The sequence below is a fragment of the Macrotis lagotis genome, chromosome 4 (genome assembly GCF_037893015.1).
Source record: "Macrotis lagotis isolate mMagLag1 chromosome 4, bilby.v1.9.chrom.fasta, whole genome shotgun sequence".
NCBI classification, from domain to species: domain Eukaryota; kingdom Metazoa; phylum Chordata; class Mammalia; order Peramelemorphia; family Peramelidae; genus Macrotis; species Macrotis lagotis.
This window is the reverse complement of record NC_133661.1, coordinates 1,421,985-1,436,925: the sequence shown is the minus strand read 5'-3', so window position 1 is coordinate 1,436,925 and position 14,941 is coordinate 1,421,985. Positions and strand designations below refer to the sequence as shown.

The 14,941-nt window shown below is 53.9% G+C and overlaps 1 protein-coding gene across 6 annotated transcripts in view; it reads left to right on the top strand.

Moving 5' to 3' along the window:
- Positions 1 to 10,011, top strand: part of INPP5A (inositol polyphosphate-5-phosphatase A) — a 193,827-nt gene extending 183,816 nt beyond the window's left edge. For all 6 annotated transcript variants that reach the window (XM_074232115.1, XM_074232118.1, XM_074232117.1 and 3 more), the window contains 4 exons: positions 5,037 to 5,148; positions 8,453 to 8,521; positions 9,475 to 9,562; positions 9,658 to 10,011. In XM_074232115.1, the coding sequence (XP_074088216.1) occupies positions 5,037 to 5,148; positions 8,453 to 8,521; positions 9,475 to 9,555 (262 nt within the window). In that variant the 3' untranslated portion in view covers positions 9,556 to 9,562; positions 9,658 to 10,011. The remainder of the gene's footprint in view (positions 1 to 5,036; positions 5,149 to 8,452; positions 8,522 to 9,474; positions 9,563 to 9,657) is intronic.
- The last annotated feature ends 4,930 nt before the right edge of the window (positions 10,012 to 14,941 follow it).

The window sequence follows — 14,941 nt, the reverse complement described above, 5'->3', positions numbered from 1 at the left end:
CCCATGACCTTTCCTCTTTCCACAGAGCGTCTTTCTTGCAGAAGCTTCCTTCCATCCTCATTCTGAGCCCCCCCCCCCCGCCCTCCCACCAGGAGAGGAGGCAAGGTCACCCACACTGGCTGTTGTTTCCTCCTCCTGAGCTGGGCACTAAAGAACAAGTTTACCTTTCACGCTGGCATCCAAGGAGGCTGCCAGGATTTCATGTCCACCCCCACCCCCAGCCTCCCAGGGTTTGGCAGGCAAGCCCTGCCCTCCTCCCTCCCTCTGGCTGCCCCCGACACCCCTGCTTGGCTCCCCTTATCTGGCAGCCCTGAGGTTGCTAGAGCTGCCGAGGGCAGAGGGGTCCACGTAGCCTCTAAAGCCAGAGGGATCACTAGAGCCAGTGATCGGTGAGCCCATCCTCATACGTTTGGGGAAACTGAAGTCTGGGAGGAGAGCCAGGATCTGAGCCCACTGGTAGTGACTGATGCACCCTGCTCTGGCAGGAGCTCCTCAACCTATCCCTGCTCTCTCCTACCTCTCCACCTTTGCCCACATGGATCCCATTCCCTGGGAGGTCTCAAGCAGCACCCCAATTCTCTTGATCCACTCAGTTCTGAGGACTTGATCTGCCCTGTCCTCAAGCCTAGCACCACTGCCACTCATCCATGAGGCCACCTTGCTTCATGCACCATGGTGCCCTTCTCTTTACCATCCCTTGAAGATCTCAGAAGACAGCCATACTCGAGCTGCTCTCCCCAGCCCAGGGCCTCATGTCCAGGAGACCTTCTGTGACACATCCTTGACTAGAGCTGGGAGGCTCCAAGCTTACTTAGTGATGAGAACTCTTTCTGTGGGTGGATGCTCTGAGGAAAGCTCCCCCCAAGCCCATCCTGCTCTGGGCCCAGCAACCCCAGCTGAGATCACTTCTGTTGCCCTGACCCATTTATGTCCTCGCCATTTTTCTTCCGTAGGGAACCATCCAGGGATTGTTCTCTAACCTGGGGCATATTGGGACTGAGGAATCAGTGGGTCCTTCTGGCCATGGCCAGGCTTCTGCTGGTGGGAGTCGCTCCTTCCCTTAGGAACTGAGCTCTCCCCTATTCACTGTGTGCTTCACTGCCCACTGAGGAAGGATATCCAGGGGGAAGGTGACCAGGATGGGAAGACAGGGTTAGCTTCTTAGACAAGAGAAACTTTGAAGACCAGGCTAGTTACCTTCAAGGAATTAGAAGGCCAGTGGAGTGGAGGAGAGGTCTTGGGAAGCAGCAGAGGACAAGGAGGGTAAGGGTTAGCTGAAACTTCCCAACAGGGAGGGCTATCCTGAGGTCTCCAAGAAAAACCTGGGGGGCCCATGTGCCAGTCATAGGAGCTTCCTTTCCAGGGGTGGGTTGGACACAAACCATCTGGCCAAGCTCTTCTACTAAGTCCTTGGCTAGCCCAAAGGTACTGGCTCCTCAGGAACTGAAGATCCTGGGATGGGGGAAGAATAGTCTATAAAGGCTCGTCAGTCTTGCCTAGATTGGGCCAAGGTTAGAAAGCCTCCCCCTCCCTAGTAGCCCCCTTGCTTCTTAGCAACCATGACTGATCTCCACTGAAAGTGGACCATTCTTGGGAGAGCAGGGATAGCCAAGAGGTGTGGAGGGGATAGGTTCCCACTGTGGGGCAAAGCTTTGTAAGGGTTTCTGGTACCTGTTCTCCTGTGGGACCTAAGTAGGGACACTGCCTTTAGACCAGATATTGGAATGGGGTGTGATCCTCCCAAAAACCACCTCAGAGGATCCCTAGGAATGCCCGTCTGACCTCAGGTGGACTAGCTGAGGTGCCACTGAAGGAGGGCCTGTGCCTCTTAGAGTTTTGCGAAAATGTGGGCAGGTCCCAAAGCAGAGGTTATGGAGCATTTGAGAAGAACTTTGTTCAGGTCCCATGACCAGGTAGCGGAGGCCTTGGGGACTAGAGGGCTTCTAGTGCTACTCATCATTCCAGCTTGGGCTTCCAGAAGCAAATGGGTGTTTTGTGGGTCAGCATCTGGCTCCTGTGTCCAAACTCCATCAGAGCCCTGGCTCCTCGCAGCCCAGGCCTCATTGATGACACCTCAGGGGAACCCCTGGCCCCCAGCCTCATGGAGAGGGAGGTCCTACTCACCTTCCTATTGCAGATAGGAGCTGCACGCACCTGGGAGTCCGCCAGGATGAGCCCGGCTCATGGATACTCCAAATTAAGCCATACTTGCTCATGGCAGTGGAGCGGCAAATTGAGTTCTCACAGCGTGTATTGCGAATTAGTGTGGTTGGGCCTGATGAGCTGTAAAAGGGTTTGTGGGCTCTTCCTGCCTAAGCCATTCACCTTTTTGGGCAGAGCTATCCTCTTTGTGGGCAGTGCCACATCTCCCAGGAGGTCCTAAGATGGGTCCAGGATGCCATCTTCTCCAAGGCTAGGCTTGTGCCTTCTCTCAAAACCTCCATTTCCTCCTCTGTAAAATGGGACTAGAGGCTGGAGCATGGTGGGATTGGACTAGAAGATTTCCAGTCTTCTGACCCCACCCCACCCCATGCTGCTCTCAGGCTATTTCCAGGGCTGAGACAAGTTTGTCTCTCCCTCCGCAGCTGCCTTCCGTCCACACTTTGGCTATGTTGTTCAGCCATGTTGTCTCCCCATTCGGTGCTTTCCTTGTTTTCCTGGAGCTCCCCGGAGAGGCCACCACTTCCTCCTCCCACCAGGTGTGTCAGGCAGACTTGGGGCAGACCCGGAAACCCGGGACAGGCTCTATTTGTCCCTGTGGCAGCGTGGCCCTCAGCCTGCCAAGGGGCTCCTTCCTGAAGCCGGGCTTTCCGCTTCCTTCAAGTTGCTGCCCAGCCATGTGCACCTGAAGGCCAGGGCCTTCGGAGATGAGCCACATAAAAGCAAGGTGCTCTGTGGGCTGCTCTGCCACCCTGCTTTGGACTAGAAGGAGGGCAGCTTGACCTCACCTCATGTAGGATGACAAGCTGTTCACATACAGGTTACACCTACATTCAGGCAGGGCCAATCCTAGGCCATTTGGTGAGGAGCCGCCACTGGCAGCTCTGCGCAGTGTATGGCCATAGGCCCGACAACTGGAGGTTCTAAGAGATTACCTTGAGGAAGGAGAATATTCCAGGCAGTGTGGCTGGTCAAGGCAAATACTGGGTAGTGGGAAAAGGAATTTCCTGTTGGAGGAGCAGCAAGAAGGCCCTGAGAAAGGGCAAAGGTGTATAATGGGAAACCTGAGAGACTGGTTGGGAGCTGACAATGAAGGTTGGGTGTCCAGCACAGGGATTGCACTTTCTCCCGAGATAGTAGGGAGGCCTTGGACTCAATTGAGCAGGAGAGTGACCCCATTGAATCTGCATGTTGGAAAGATCATGCTGGTGGATTTCTGGAGGATGGATCAGTGAGAAAAGATTGGAGGCCAGATGTAGTGAGAGGTCTGGCGGAAGAGGCCAGGAGGGTCTAATGACTGAATTAAGGAATTGAGTGATTGAATGAGCATTTGCCAAGTACTTCCTGGGGTCAAGCACCACAGACAGACCTTGCTCCCTGAATTTCCTATTGGGGATGGGAGGAAGCCAGCATCTGTGGGGCCTTGGCCTAAGGGTACGACTAAGCCCCTGCTGAGGCAGCCTTCATTTCCCTGAATACAATGGTAGGGCTGCCAGGGGAGCCGATGAGGTCACAAAGAGATGGAGTATAGAAAGAGACGAGAAGAGGGGTTGGGCCAGAGTCTTGTGGGAACAGCCACAGTTAAGGGTCAAGAAATGGAGAATGAACCCTCAAAAAAGATGGAGCAGCCAAAAAGGTGGGAGAACCAGGAAGGGCAGAGTCCCAGAATCTCCAAGACAGAGTACTTAAGGAGGGATTAAAAGCAGCCGCCAGATCAGAGAGAGAGGGAAGGAAGGATGGTTGGAGGGATGTATGGAAATGGAAGGATGGAGGAATGAAAGAAAGGATAGCAGCCTGGAGGGAGGAAAGAAAGGATGGATAGAAGGAAGGATGGATGGGAGGATGAATGGATGGAGGAATAGAGCTATAAAGTGGATGGAGGGAAGAACAGAAGGTTGAAAGGATGGAGGGATGGATGGGAGGATGGATGGCTTTGTGAGCAGACCATTTCTTAAGCATTCACCTGGCCAGATCTGCCCTCAAGGAGCTTACACTCCAATGAGCAAAGACAGCACCTCAAGGCGAGCTACAAACCCCAGAGTGTGTTTGTGTGTAAAATGGAAAGGACAGTGGTGACCTAGACCACTGCTGTCCCTTTCGCTCCCCCTGCTCCCTAGGACCAAGAGGAGATCAAACTGTCTGATTCTGTAGGAAAGGCAGCTGCCGGGGGTGGGGTGACCTCTGCTCAGCTCAGCCCCAGTGGCCCCTCACCCTACACGGGCCTCTCAGAATCCTCTGCCCCTGCCTATAAATGACCAAGAAGGGGAACAGGGTCCAAGGACCTGCACTCCACTCCTTGTCTGGGAGCAAGTCTCCTCTCCCCCATGTCTTGCTTCCATTCACTGGGGCTGATCTCTACCGTATAGTCCTCATTAAACATTTCCAGTGGATTTCAGCCTCCTAATGGTCCACTGCCTCCCAGGGCAGGGGCTTGAGCAAGTCTTGGGACCCTCTGAATGGTATTTCTGCATTTCAGGAGGTGCTGAACATGGTGACCTCCTCGCTTTTCCTCCTTGGGGTCAGCACTGGGCTGTCCTGGGTTCAAAAATCCACACTGGCTTGTCTGTCCCATGCACCTGGCCCAGCTCTGACCTGGTCACTCTACTACTTGGATCCTTTTGAAAATGTCCCCATTACTGAATACTGGCTCAGGGCCACCCCCCTCCTCCAGCTTCCTTGAGTCCAATTTCTTCCATTTGGCTCCTTCAGGGCAGAGAGCCTCACATCTAGCAGGCCTTAAGAAAAGCCTGCCAGATCAAACTGTTGCTCAAGCATAGACCGACACCTAGGCTGCATCCTAGGTGAAGTGGGCAGGGCACTGCCACTCATGGGCAGCTGACAACCTTGAATGGGTCATCTCTTTGGTCTCCTTCCAGTTACCCATACAGTGAAGACTCGAGCCAAGGGAAGCAGTACATGAACACCCGATGTCCGGCGTGGTGTGACCGGATCCTCATGTCCCAATCAGCCAAGGAGCTTATCCTGAGAGTGAGTACCGGGGCCCCTCCCCCTCGAGGCAGGGCTCCCAATGTGTACCCTGAGACCACACACTCACACTCCCTCACATGTGGACATGCACATACAAACACACACTCATACATCCCTCTCCCTAGGGTCTTACCTGAGTTTGGAGCCCCTTGCCCTGCCTGGCCCAGCTTGCAGTCTCTACACCCAAGACTCATGTGTTCAGCACCCATTTGGGGGACAAGGGGATCTCAAAACACCCAGCTGACTCCAAGTCCAAAGGGAGTGGAAAGTTGATGAAGAGACTCCAGACTCAGCCTGAATAGCTGCAGAGGGGGCAGGGGCGTCGGGTGCCCCTCCTCAAAAGACAGATCCCTGTTTCATTTGGTTCTGTTCCTCTCTGCTCTTAAATGAGGAGCCCGGGAATGCCATGAGGCTGCACTTCAAACTGGTAGCAGAGTTTAGGGGCAAGAGCCCCAACTGGCCAGGGGCCTTGGGCAGCTCTGTAGAATGGGTTAGGTAATTACCCCTGCCTCTGACTACCCATGGGACCTTCCCTGATTTGTGCCTCAATTTCCCCATCTGTAACATGATGTTTCTGAAGATCCAAGACTATGGGAAGTAGACAAGGAGTGGTGGACATAAGCACCCCAGGACAGGGGGAGGCTGTGATGTTTCTTTGTTTCTTTGAGCCTTGGCACATTCTGTCTGTCTGTCTCTCTGTCTCGCTCTTTCTTTCTCTGTGTGTCTCTGTCTCTCTGTCTCTCTCTGTCTCTCTGTCTCTGTCTCTCTGTGTGTGTGTGTGTGTGTGTGTGTGTGTGTCTGTCCCTCCTCTCCCCCCTTCTCTGTCTCTCTTGCCTCTTTGTCTCTCTCTGTTCCTCTCTCACTTTTCTTTCTCCCTCTCCCTCTCTTCCCTTCTCTCCCTCTCTCCCTCTCTCTCCATCTGTCTTCCCCCCCCTCTGTTTCTGTCTCTCTGTCCTCCTCTTCCCTTCTTTCTTCCCCTTCTGAGGGCACCAGAAGACCGAGGAGGGGGCCATCTCCAGGGCTCTCTGCTCTTCTTTAAAAGTTTTAATCCATCATTCTTTGGTGCTGAGGATTTTTTCCAAATAAAGCATCATTTTTAGAAAATGACCTGATGATGGAATGCAGTGAATTCTAGGAAATGGTCAGGGTTCCTTGTTCTCCAGCTGCCAGGCCTGGGCAGGCCCCCACTTTAACCTGGAGGGAAATGTTGGTTGTGAAACACTCCCTGAGAATCAATACCGGGATTGGTTTTGTCAGCTCCTACCTTGAAAAAATCATAATTAAAGACTTTAATTCATCACGGATAGAACAGCCTGACCCCCAGGCCCTTGGTGAGCAGGAGAATTTCACAAAGCCTTATTGAAAGGGCTGGGGAACAGTCGGGTGCGTGCTGGGAGCTCCCTGTTGGGGAGCAGCCTCCTCCTCCCCCTGGCCTGGGGCCAGAAGAAGCCTTCCAGGGAAGGGGCACGGGGCAAACCCGCCAGCCTGGGGCGTGAGTTCCAGTCCCCCCAAAGCCGCTCCCTGCAAGGGGCAACCGAGATGTCTCCCCTGGCCGGACGGTTACCGCCGCTCCAATTAGCCCCCGGCCCACCTGACTCGTGCCTCCTCGGCCCCCTCCCCCAGCCGTGCACCCGAGCACGAGGCATTACAGATTGTACAGACACGGGGCCTCATCGATCATGCCACGCTCGGTTAGCTCGCCATCATGTTGCGTTCTGCTTCCTGAGCCCTAACACACCAAAGGTTGCCCACTGCGCGGGAGCGGCGGCGATGCCTCAGAGCGCGCGGTAATGAATGCTCACTGGAGTGGCCGCCGCGGCTGCTGTGATTTGTTTATCTGTCGAAAGATTATGCAGTCGGAAATCCACCCTCGCCGGCTGCCTTTGTAAATTATCAAGTTGCTTTTGACGGATGTTCCCCCACTTGTGACGGTGGCAGCTCCGTGGGCCCAGATATTGGAAGGTGCCGATGCGTCCCCTGCGGAAGGGGAGCTCGTTCCACTCCGCGGCTCCGGCGAGTGACCCTGACCTTCTGCGTCGCCTCCGCCGCCAGTCGCATTGGGTTGTAACTTGATCGTGGTAACTGCTGCCCTTCCGAGGAGCCTCGGGGCCAGACCTGGCCGGCCCCGCCGCAGGCCACCCCAGCGTCCCCGGCTGTCGCGTGAGAGACCGATCGGGCCGGCGAGCGCGCCCACCTCTCCAGATGTAATTAACGTGTACAAATTGCTTTGTGCAGCGAGCTCCCGCGTCCTGTGCGCGCAGAAGGCGCCGGCGTCTTGCCACAGGCCGTCAAAACCAGATTAAAGAGAGAAAATGACAAAAAGATGAGGCGCTTCAATTTACACGAGTCCGGGTTTCATCATCCGTGAGAGGAGAAAACAAAATGTTGGAGAAGAAAGTTCGAACTTGAATGGAATGTTTTCTTTAGACTCCCACTCAGGTGGGCCGGTCCTGCCCAGCCCAGGCTGTGCAACAGTGACTCGGACCCTTGCCAGACCCCCTCCCCCCAGCCACAGGTCATCCTTGTGAGATCTAGATGGGGGGGGGGGCCTGGCTCCTGTCTATAGCTCACAGCTAGTGGGAATGAGGGCAGGTGGGGAAGGGGCATCTGCTGAGACCCAGACCAGACCCCTGGGTCTACCTGAGCTCCCTTGCACTTCAGGGGACTGGGCCTAGCGACTTGGACTGAGTCTCCAGAGCCCCAAAGTTGTTCTGAACCCCGGGTCCAGAGTCCAGCAGCAGTGGAGAGGCCTAAAAGTTGATCCAGCATTTTCTGTTACCACTCACACCTCTAAATAAGGATTTTAAAAATCACTTTAACTGTTTTATAAGGCAGGTCTCTAAATCTTTTGCTGGTGGACCTATGGGTATGGATCCCATACCAACCTGGAACAGGGGGCCCTCAAATGTTATTAAAGCCTCCCCATGTTCACAAGAATGGAGGGGGGGAGTTAGAGCTGAGTCTGGGGGAATCGTCATTCCCATGTTTGCTTCTGACACCGATTCCTTTCTGAAGGTCCTCCTGACATGACAGGCTATGGTCTGGGTCCAGGGGCTGTCCCAGATGAAAACAAAGCCTGCGATTTAGTAGAGTGGAATTCTACCTGCCGCAGAATCCAGACCAAAGAGCTGGGCACTCTGTCTGAGGGCAGGGGGGGTGGCTAATGGCATCCTCTGGCCCCCGGGACCTTTCTTGGGAAAAATTCCTTGGAAATTTGCTGCTCTCTCCGAGTGACCCCCATCATCTCTGGGACTGACGTACCCCCAGACTGACCCACCACTTCTCCCTTTTGTCTTTTTCCTAGTCTGAAAATGACGAGAAGATTGTGACTTATGACAACATTGGACCCAACGTCTGCATGGGAGATCATAAGGTATTTCAAATTGCCACCTAGAAGGTTCCAAACTGCAGGAAGCTTGGGTACTGACCCCAAGAAGGGCCCCGGCCAGCACTCTCACCACTCACTCCTCACGTTGTGTTTAAGGCCAGAGGCTCCAGGAGCAAAGGCGGGCACAAGTGGGAACCACATGGGCATTTTCTTGAGGATTTATATTCCCCATTTTCCCCCCAATATAAATTCACATAGAATTTTGTTTTCTTGGGTCTAGTTTTTCTATCATCTTACAGTGTTAGGGACAAGACCCTGGTCCAGACCCAAGTCCCTCCAGACCCAGGACATGAGAATCACATATTAGAGCCACAGGCCTCACCTAAGGCACTGCCCAGTCAAATATCCCTTAGAAGGAAAGGCCAAGCCTCCGAAATCATTTTTATTAAGTCATGAAATAACTAAATCCAGGGCACCTTCCTCCCCAATGTTCTCCTTTCATTACTAGCTTCTTTAGCAGAAGTCTGTGGACTGCTGCTGGCACAGCTGAGGGTGCAGGGAGGACATCATTAGAAGCCTCTTGTCTCTTCCTGTCCCCTTGTTTGTGACTTAACTGAAAACACTGAAGTTGGGGCCTCCTCCCTTCGGATGCAGCAGCAAGACCTTTGTTCCAAAGTAGAAGCCTGGTAGCTTCCCACTGTCTTGTGGCCTCTACAATTAAACATTAACTATGCAGAGCCCTGGGTGGCTGGCCAGGTCCTCGGCCTCCTCCCTGCCCTGCTGATGGATAGGTTCCCGAGTGCCCCCCCCATTGGATGGGGTGGGAGGAGGAGCCTCCCTTGGGAGATGGAGACAGGATGAATGCAACTGCCCTGGTGACTGTGCCCACTTGGCTCTGCCCCAGCGGTTCTGCCCACCCCAGCAGCTCTGCCCACCCTGGCAGCTCAGTTCGTCTCGGTGCAGCCCTGACGACTTCTCTTTCTTCCTCCTCACTGCAGCCGGTGTTCCTGGCCTTCCGCATCGCTCCTGGGGCAGGTAAACCCAGTGCACATATGCACAAGTGTTGTGTCGTGCAGTGACGTGTCGGTAAATATCCCTTTACTCAGTTTCCCCTTTGCGATCTGGCCTTTCCTCCCATGCCCAGCCCCGTGGCTCACCCCTGCCTGCTCCTTCCATATCAGGGAGAAGATGCCGGCGGAATGAGAAGATCTTTCGGGAGACTGCCTTGTAGCCTGCCAGGAGGAGGAGGAGGAGGAGGATGGAGGAGGAGGAGGAGGAGGAGGATGGAGGAGGAAGAGGAAGGAGGAATAAGCAGTAGACTGAAACCCATTATATTTAACAGCTGTATTGATAAAACCAGTCCTGAGTGCCACATTTGTAGACTGCTGGCCGTACACTCTGCTTCCGCACCAGGACGCTGTTCAAGGAGAGCCTCACATACCTCACTGTCGTGTATGTTCCTGTGGCGTCAAGTAGAAATGTGGAATTTTTTAATCGTCACAGTCCTGTTGCCAAAACGCTAATAGACGGCAGAAGTAGTCTGCATTTTAGATTTCACCGTTTTTAACTCTTAACAGTTGTTGGCCAATGTTGAGAAGCGACTTCTGCCTCTGCCGGGCCTGGTGACCTTGGCCGGCGGGCCGGCGGCAGGGGTCTGTCCACCGGACCGTGTAGATAGATAGCAATACTTAGCAATGGCGCATTCTCAACACCGGCTTAGGGTAGCTCGTCTTCGTCGTTGACTTGTTTGTGATTTCTCCCGATAGGCCTCGTGTTTCCCCAACTTCATGTTATTTACTCTACTGCCATGGTCCATGGTTTTTTGAATCACACTGCAGCTGCTTTCCATTTTTATATATATATATATATAAATATATATAAATATATATACTTTTTAAAAATAATTTATAAATCTTACCAAAACCTATGCTAAATATACTTTCCAGTATGAACGCCTGAGAGTGGAGCCCAAGGTTGGTTGAACTGCGTCCTTGCCAGCCACCAGGTCGCCCTGAGCCCCAAGACCCTCCCCAGCACATGGACAGCGATTGCCCCAGCTCCTCTTTCAGGGCTCTCCAAGGGCCGAACGTGATGAGAGAGCTAGCTGGGCAGCCGTGCCCACCCTTGCAGTTTGGCTGTCTGCTCTGTCTTTACCTTGTCCTTGTCCTTGTCCTTGGTGCCAAGTAATCTCGATGACAACATCATGGAAGGGATAAAAGCACCCTCCCCCGCTTCAGGTAGCAACTGCTTCACTGTAGGTAGGTCCCAAGTATTAGGAACCCGCCTGCCTGGGCTCCTGCCCACCAGCCCCCGAGCTCCCCTTAGGTTGCCAGAGTTCTCCTCTTCCCCTTGCCCGCTTGGTCCCCCACCCCAGCTCGGTACAACATTCAAAGGCGATGAGCAAGTCTGTTGATGAAACACAAGCGTGGGTTTTATCAATTCCATTTAGAACACTACAGAGTTCACGGACTGGGTGAGGGCGTTCGGCAGACGCCGGAGGGGCATCAATCACTAGGATGCTGGCGTGTCCGTGTCTGCTCACCGGCCCTGCCGGATGTGTACACGCTTGCCTCTAGAGGATCGAGGCGGGCGTCCTCTCAATGGTGACTTTCACTTGTGAACTAACTCGGAAGGCCTTGAGAAATGAGAACTCGAGTTCTCGAGCAATAAAATTGATCTTGGTGATGGCGTGTACATGGTTTATGTTCCTGCTGACCCAGGAGGCTCAGGTGCGTCGTCCCAACGGAGGTGGGGTGGGATCCTTGGGGGCTGATGCCTTAGGGGAACCCGAGATTGGGAATGTGGTCAGAGGGAAGTAGCCACAAGGACTCTGCGGAGCCCTTCGCAGGAACCCAGCAGCCCTGGGTGAATTGGGGTGGACATTCCCAGGAACCTCTCCAGGAAGCCCAGTCCTCCGGATTCAGGTCCTGCTCAGGATCCTCCCACACCACGGTCTACCCATCACACTGGGAAGGGTTCGAGCACCCCTTTAACCCCAGCACTTTGGTTTGGAGGGAAAGCAACTTTGAGGGCCCACATGAATCCCTGGTCACTAGAAACAAACCCACATGGGGGATAATGGCCCCCTATCATTTTCTTTGCTCTTCGGCATTTTCCAAAGTGAATCAGTAATTTCTGGTTTCAGAAATAGCCCCTTTTTCTCCTGAGTGGGACATGTCGGTATCCCCCACCTCCTTCAGAGGGAGTGGGTATCAGCCTCTTTAGCCCCACCTGATCCTCCACCCTGGCAGTATGGTGCTGAGGTACCACTCTAGTCTGCCCAGCCTACTGGGCAGCATGAGCTGGGTGATGGCAGGAGTCCAGCCTTTGAATGCAAGAATCCCCCTCCATGCCCCCACCTCTGCTTCCTCAGCAGATGCCAGTCTGACAGAGGGCTGACCAGGAGAGTCGGGCTTCTCCCACTTCCCCAGGACTGGCACCTAGGACCCAGGCTACAGAGCAGAGCAGGCTGCCCCGGAGATGCCAAAGGGAACAGGATGGGACTCGGGGAGGGGGGGGGACCCAAGAGTAAATACTAAATTGATTCATTTTATATGCATTCAGGGCAGGGCCACCCCCATGCCCAGACCTCCACACACTGACAGGCACACACACACAAAATAACTAGCCAGAAGACTACAAGATGGGGTGTGGGCACTATCCCATGAAGCCTATTGGCTCCCAATAAGCTTCTGGGCAGGAGTGGAAGAGGTGGGATACCCAAGGCTCCCCAGGGCCTGAGCCAGCTCCAGCCCCAGCACATGGGCAGAGGATTCTAGGGGTGAGTGCTCACTCAGGGATCTCCAGGGTCAGGGAAGCCCAATCCATCATCCTAGAGCTGCCCACACACAGTGACAGGCCAGCCCAAAGTCGTGCTCAGTGAATGGATGCCCAGGTAGGAGGGGCCCTTGTCATGAACTAGCTTGGGCAGCCGTGCTCTGAAAAGCGGGGTGTTCTCGGGCTGGGTGCATTCAGATGAGGAAACAGGACAAGTGATTTGGAAAAATCTTGTCCCTTCAACTTTTCCTTTTAAAAAAATAGAAAATAATCTAATATTAGCCTGCAAGAGAATTTGTAGGTATGTGTAGTCAGCTTCCCTACTGTCCCATCTCCCATCTCCCACCTACTTTCCAGCTGTCCTTACCTATGTGTGAGCCGGGATGGGTGACCTATAAGCCCCGGCCATTCCATCTTTACCTGGAGCCGGTGAAGTATAAGTCAGCCACTCTCCCACCCTCCCAAGGCAGACAGTTTTGCCATAAAGCTCACCCCATCCCCCTCTTCTCCCCTCCTGCCAAAACCCAGACATGGTTAACCCTTTCAACCATTTTCAGAAACCAAAACCTCAGCCAGGAAACCTGACATCTAATCCTGCCTCTACCTCTGTGACTATGGAAGTAAGGTCTTCCTTCTATGCCTCAGTTTCTTTGTAAAATGAAGATGATGTGAGTGGCACCTGCCCCCAGAGTTGCTGAGAGGCTCTAGTGATAGTGTATTGACCTTTGGCAAATTGGATAGGGGTCCCGCAGGGTGGGGGGTTCACAAAATAGGGGCAGTGGTGCTAGCGGGGCCCTGAACTGGAGAAAACCAAAGAAATGCAAGGTGGGAAATCATAGCTGGGAAACTAGCCAACAGAATGGGGTGGTCCATCTAGGGACATCTCCTGGGTCCCAGGAATGATGGGTCAGAGGTTTCTTTGCCTTGGAAGAAGCTACACATCCCAGCTGGAGACCTTACCCTGGGGGCTCTTGTGTGTGTGTGTGTGGGGGGAGGAACCACCTTGCTGTAGCTTTCTGCTTGGTTCACAGATGGCCTTAAAGTCTCCTGACAAACAAGTTATAATCCATCAGTAATACACTCTGCAACCTCAATGGAAGGACCAGTCATCTGGTGATCTCAAAGCACTGACTGCCCATCCCCCACTTGAAGCAATCATTTTGTTCAAGCAACTCCATTGGTTCTACAGACCCTAAAATGCAGCCAACGCTTAACAAAGGCTTGGTGAAACTCATGGATTAAGCCAACTGATCCACTGTCAACGACTATGCTACCAGGTGTTAGTTGTAGAGGGGGAAAGGGCTGCAAGGCCCTTCGGAAATCTCACTTCTTGGGTTGCAGCCCACGTCCTAACTTCAATGTCCATGCTCTCTGGTAGTCAGTGGGGCTGGGGCTGGACTAGCTTCTTTTGTCCTTCCTTCTCCAAGAAGACCATGACATCAGGAAGGTGAAGCCATGACATGTAGGAGAACTGGAACTGAGTGAGGGGGGACTAGGCTAAGTCACTAGTCTCACTTTCACCTCCAGAGCCACCTGAGTCCAGTGATCAGATATGGATCAGGACAACTGGAGATGGCCCTGAATGCAAGGCAGTCTGGGTTAAGAGACTTACCCAAGGTCACACAGCTAGTAAATGGAATAGCAAGTATCTAAGATCACATTTGAACTCAGATCCTCCTGATTCCTGGACTGGTGTTCTATCCACTGCACCACCTAGCTGCCCTTGTCTGGCTAAACAGGGTAAAAAAGAAGCCTGGACTAAGGAGCCAAAAGGGATCTTGGAGATCTGCTGGGATAGGTAACCCAGACCCCTCCCCGACACCAGATTTGACTCTCCTGAAGTCCCACAGAGAAGTTCAATTAACCCCTGGAGCCTGCTGGGAAGGCCAAGACCTGGAATCCAATGGGATTCTCCTTTTCCTTCCCCTACAGTAGGGGGAGGGGAGCTGAGGCCTGCTTTCCTTTGCAATGCTCTGTCCGAGCCTTTCTAAGGAGACCACTCCCCTTAACAAGACCCCTCCTCTGCATCTAGTCTGGAAAAGGCAGGCTTGGGTGAAAAGATCAGGATGTTCTAAAAGCTGCTGGGGGGGGGGGGGGGGCTGTGACTTGGATTGACTGGGGGCCCCAGGAGATGGAACCCTGGATTGCTGGGGCATAGGCAGCCTTTGGGCAGTGGACAGGATAGCTCCCTTCCCTCCCCTGATTGCAGAGCTTGAGACAGGCAAGGGGCAGCCAGAGCCAGCAAGGAGACAGGGCTCACCACTGATTCTTCAGCAGGGAAAGGGCCCTCCGGCCCCAACCACCGGCCCCCACTCTTGGCCCGGGACAGCTGAGTATCTCCAGAAGATCAGGCTGCCAGTCTGGGTCCGGGGATGGCAGAAGGCATGGTCTCCCTCCATCTGGGCAATGCCCAGCAAGGCTCTTCAGATGTGGCGGGGAGCTGAGGGTTGGAGGCTGGGGGCTGAAGGTTAGGGGCTGGAAGTTGATGACTGGAAAGTGCACACTAGGCAGCCCCTGTGGCTGCTGCCCTGCCCCCCAACCAAGGGCTCCCGAGGGATGCCAATCAGAGGCCCTGGTGGCCGGGAGGAATGCAACCTGGAAGGAGAGTAGGGAGGAGCCAGAGAGAGCTCCAAGGAGAGCCTGGGGAGTGGGGCAGGGGAGCTGTGGTACAGGGGGCCATGGAGTGGG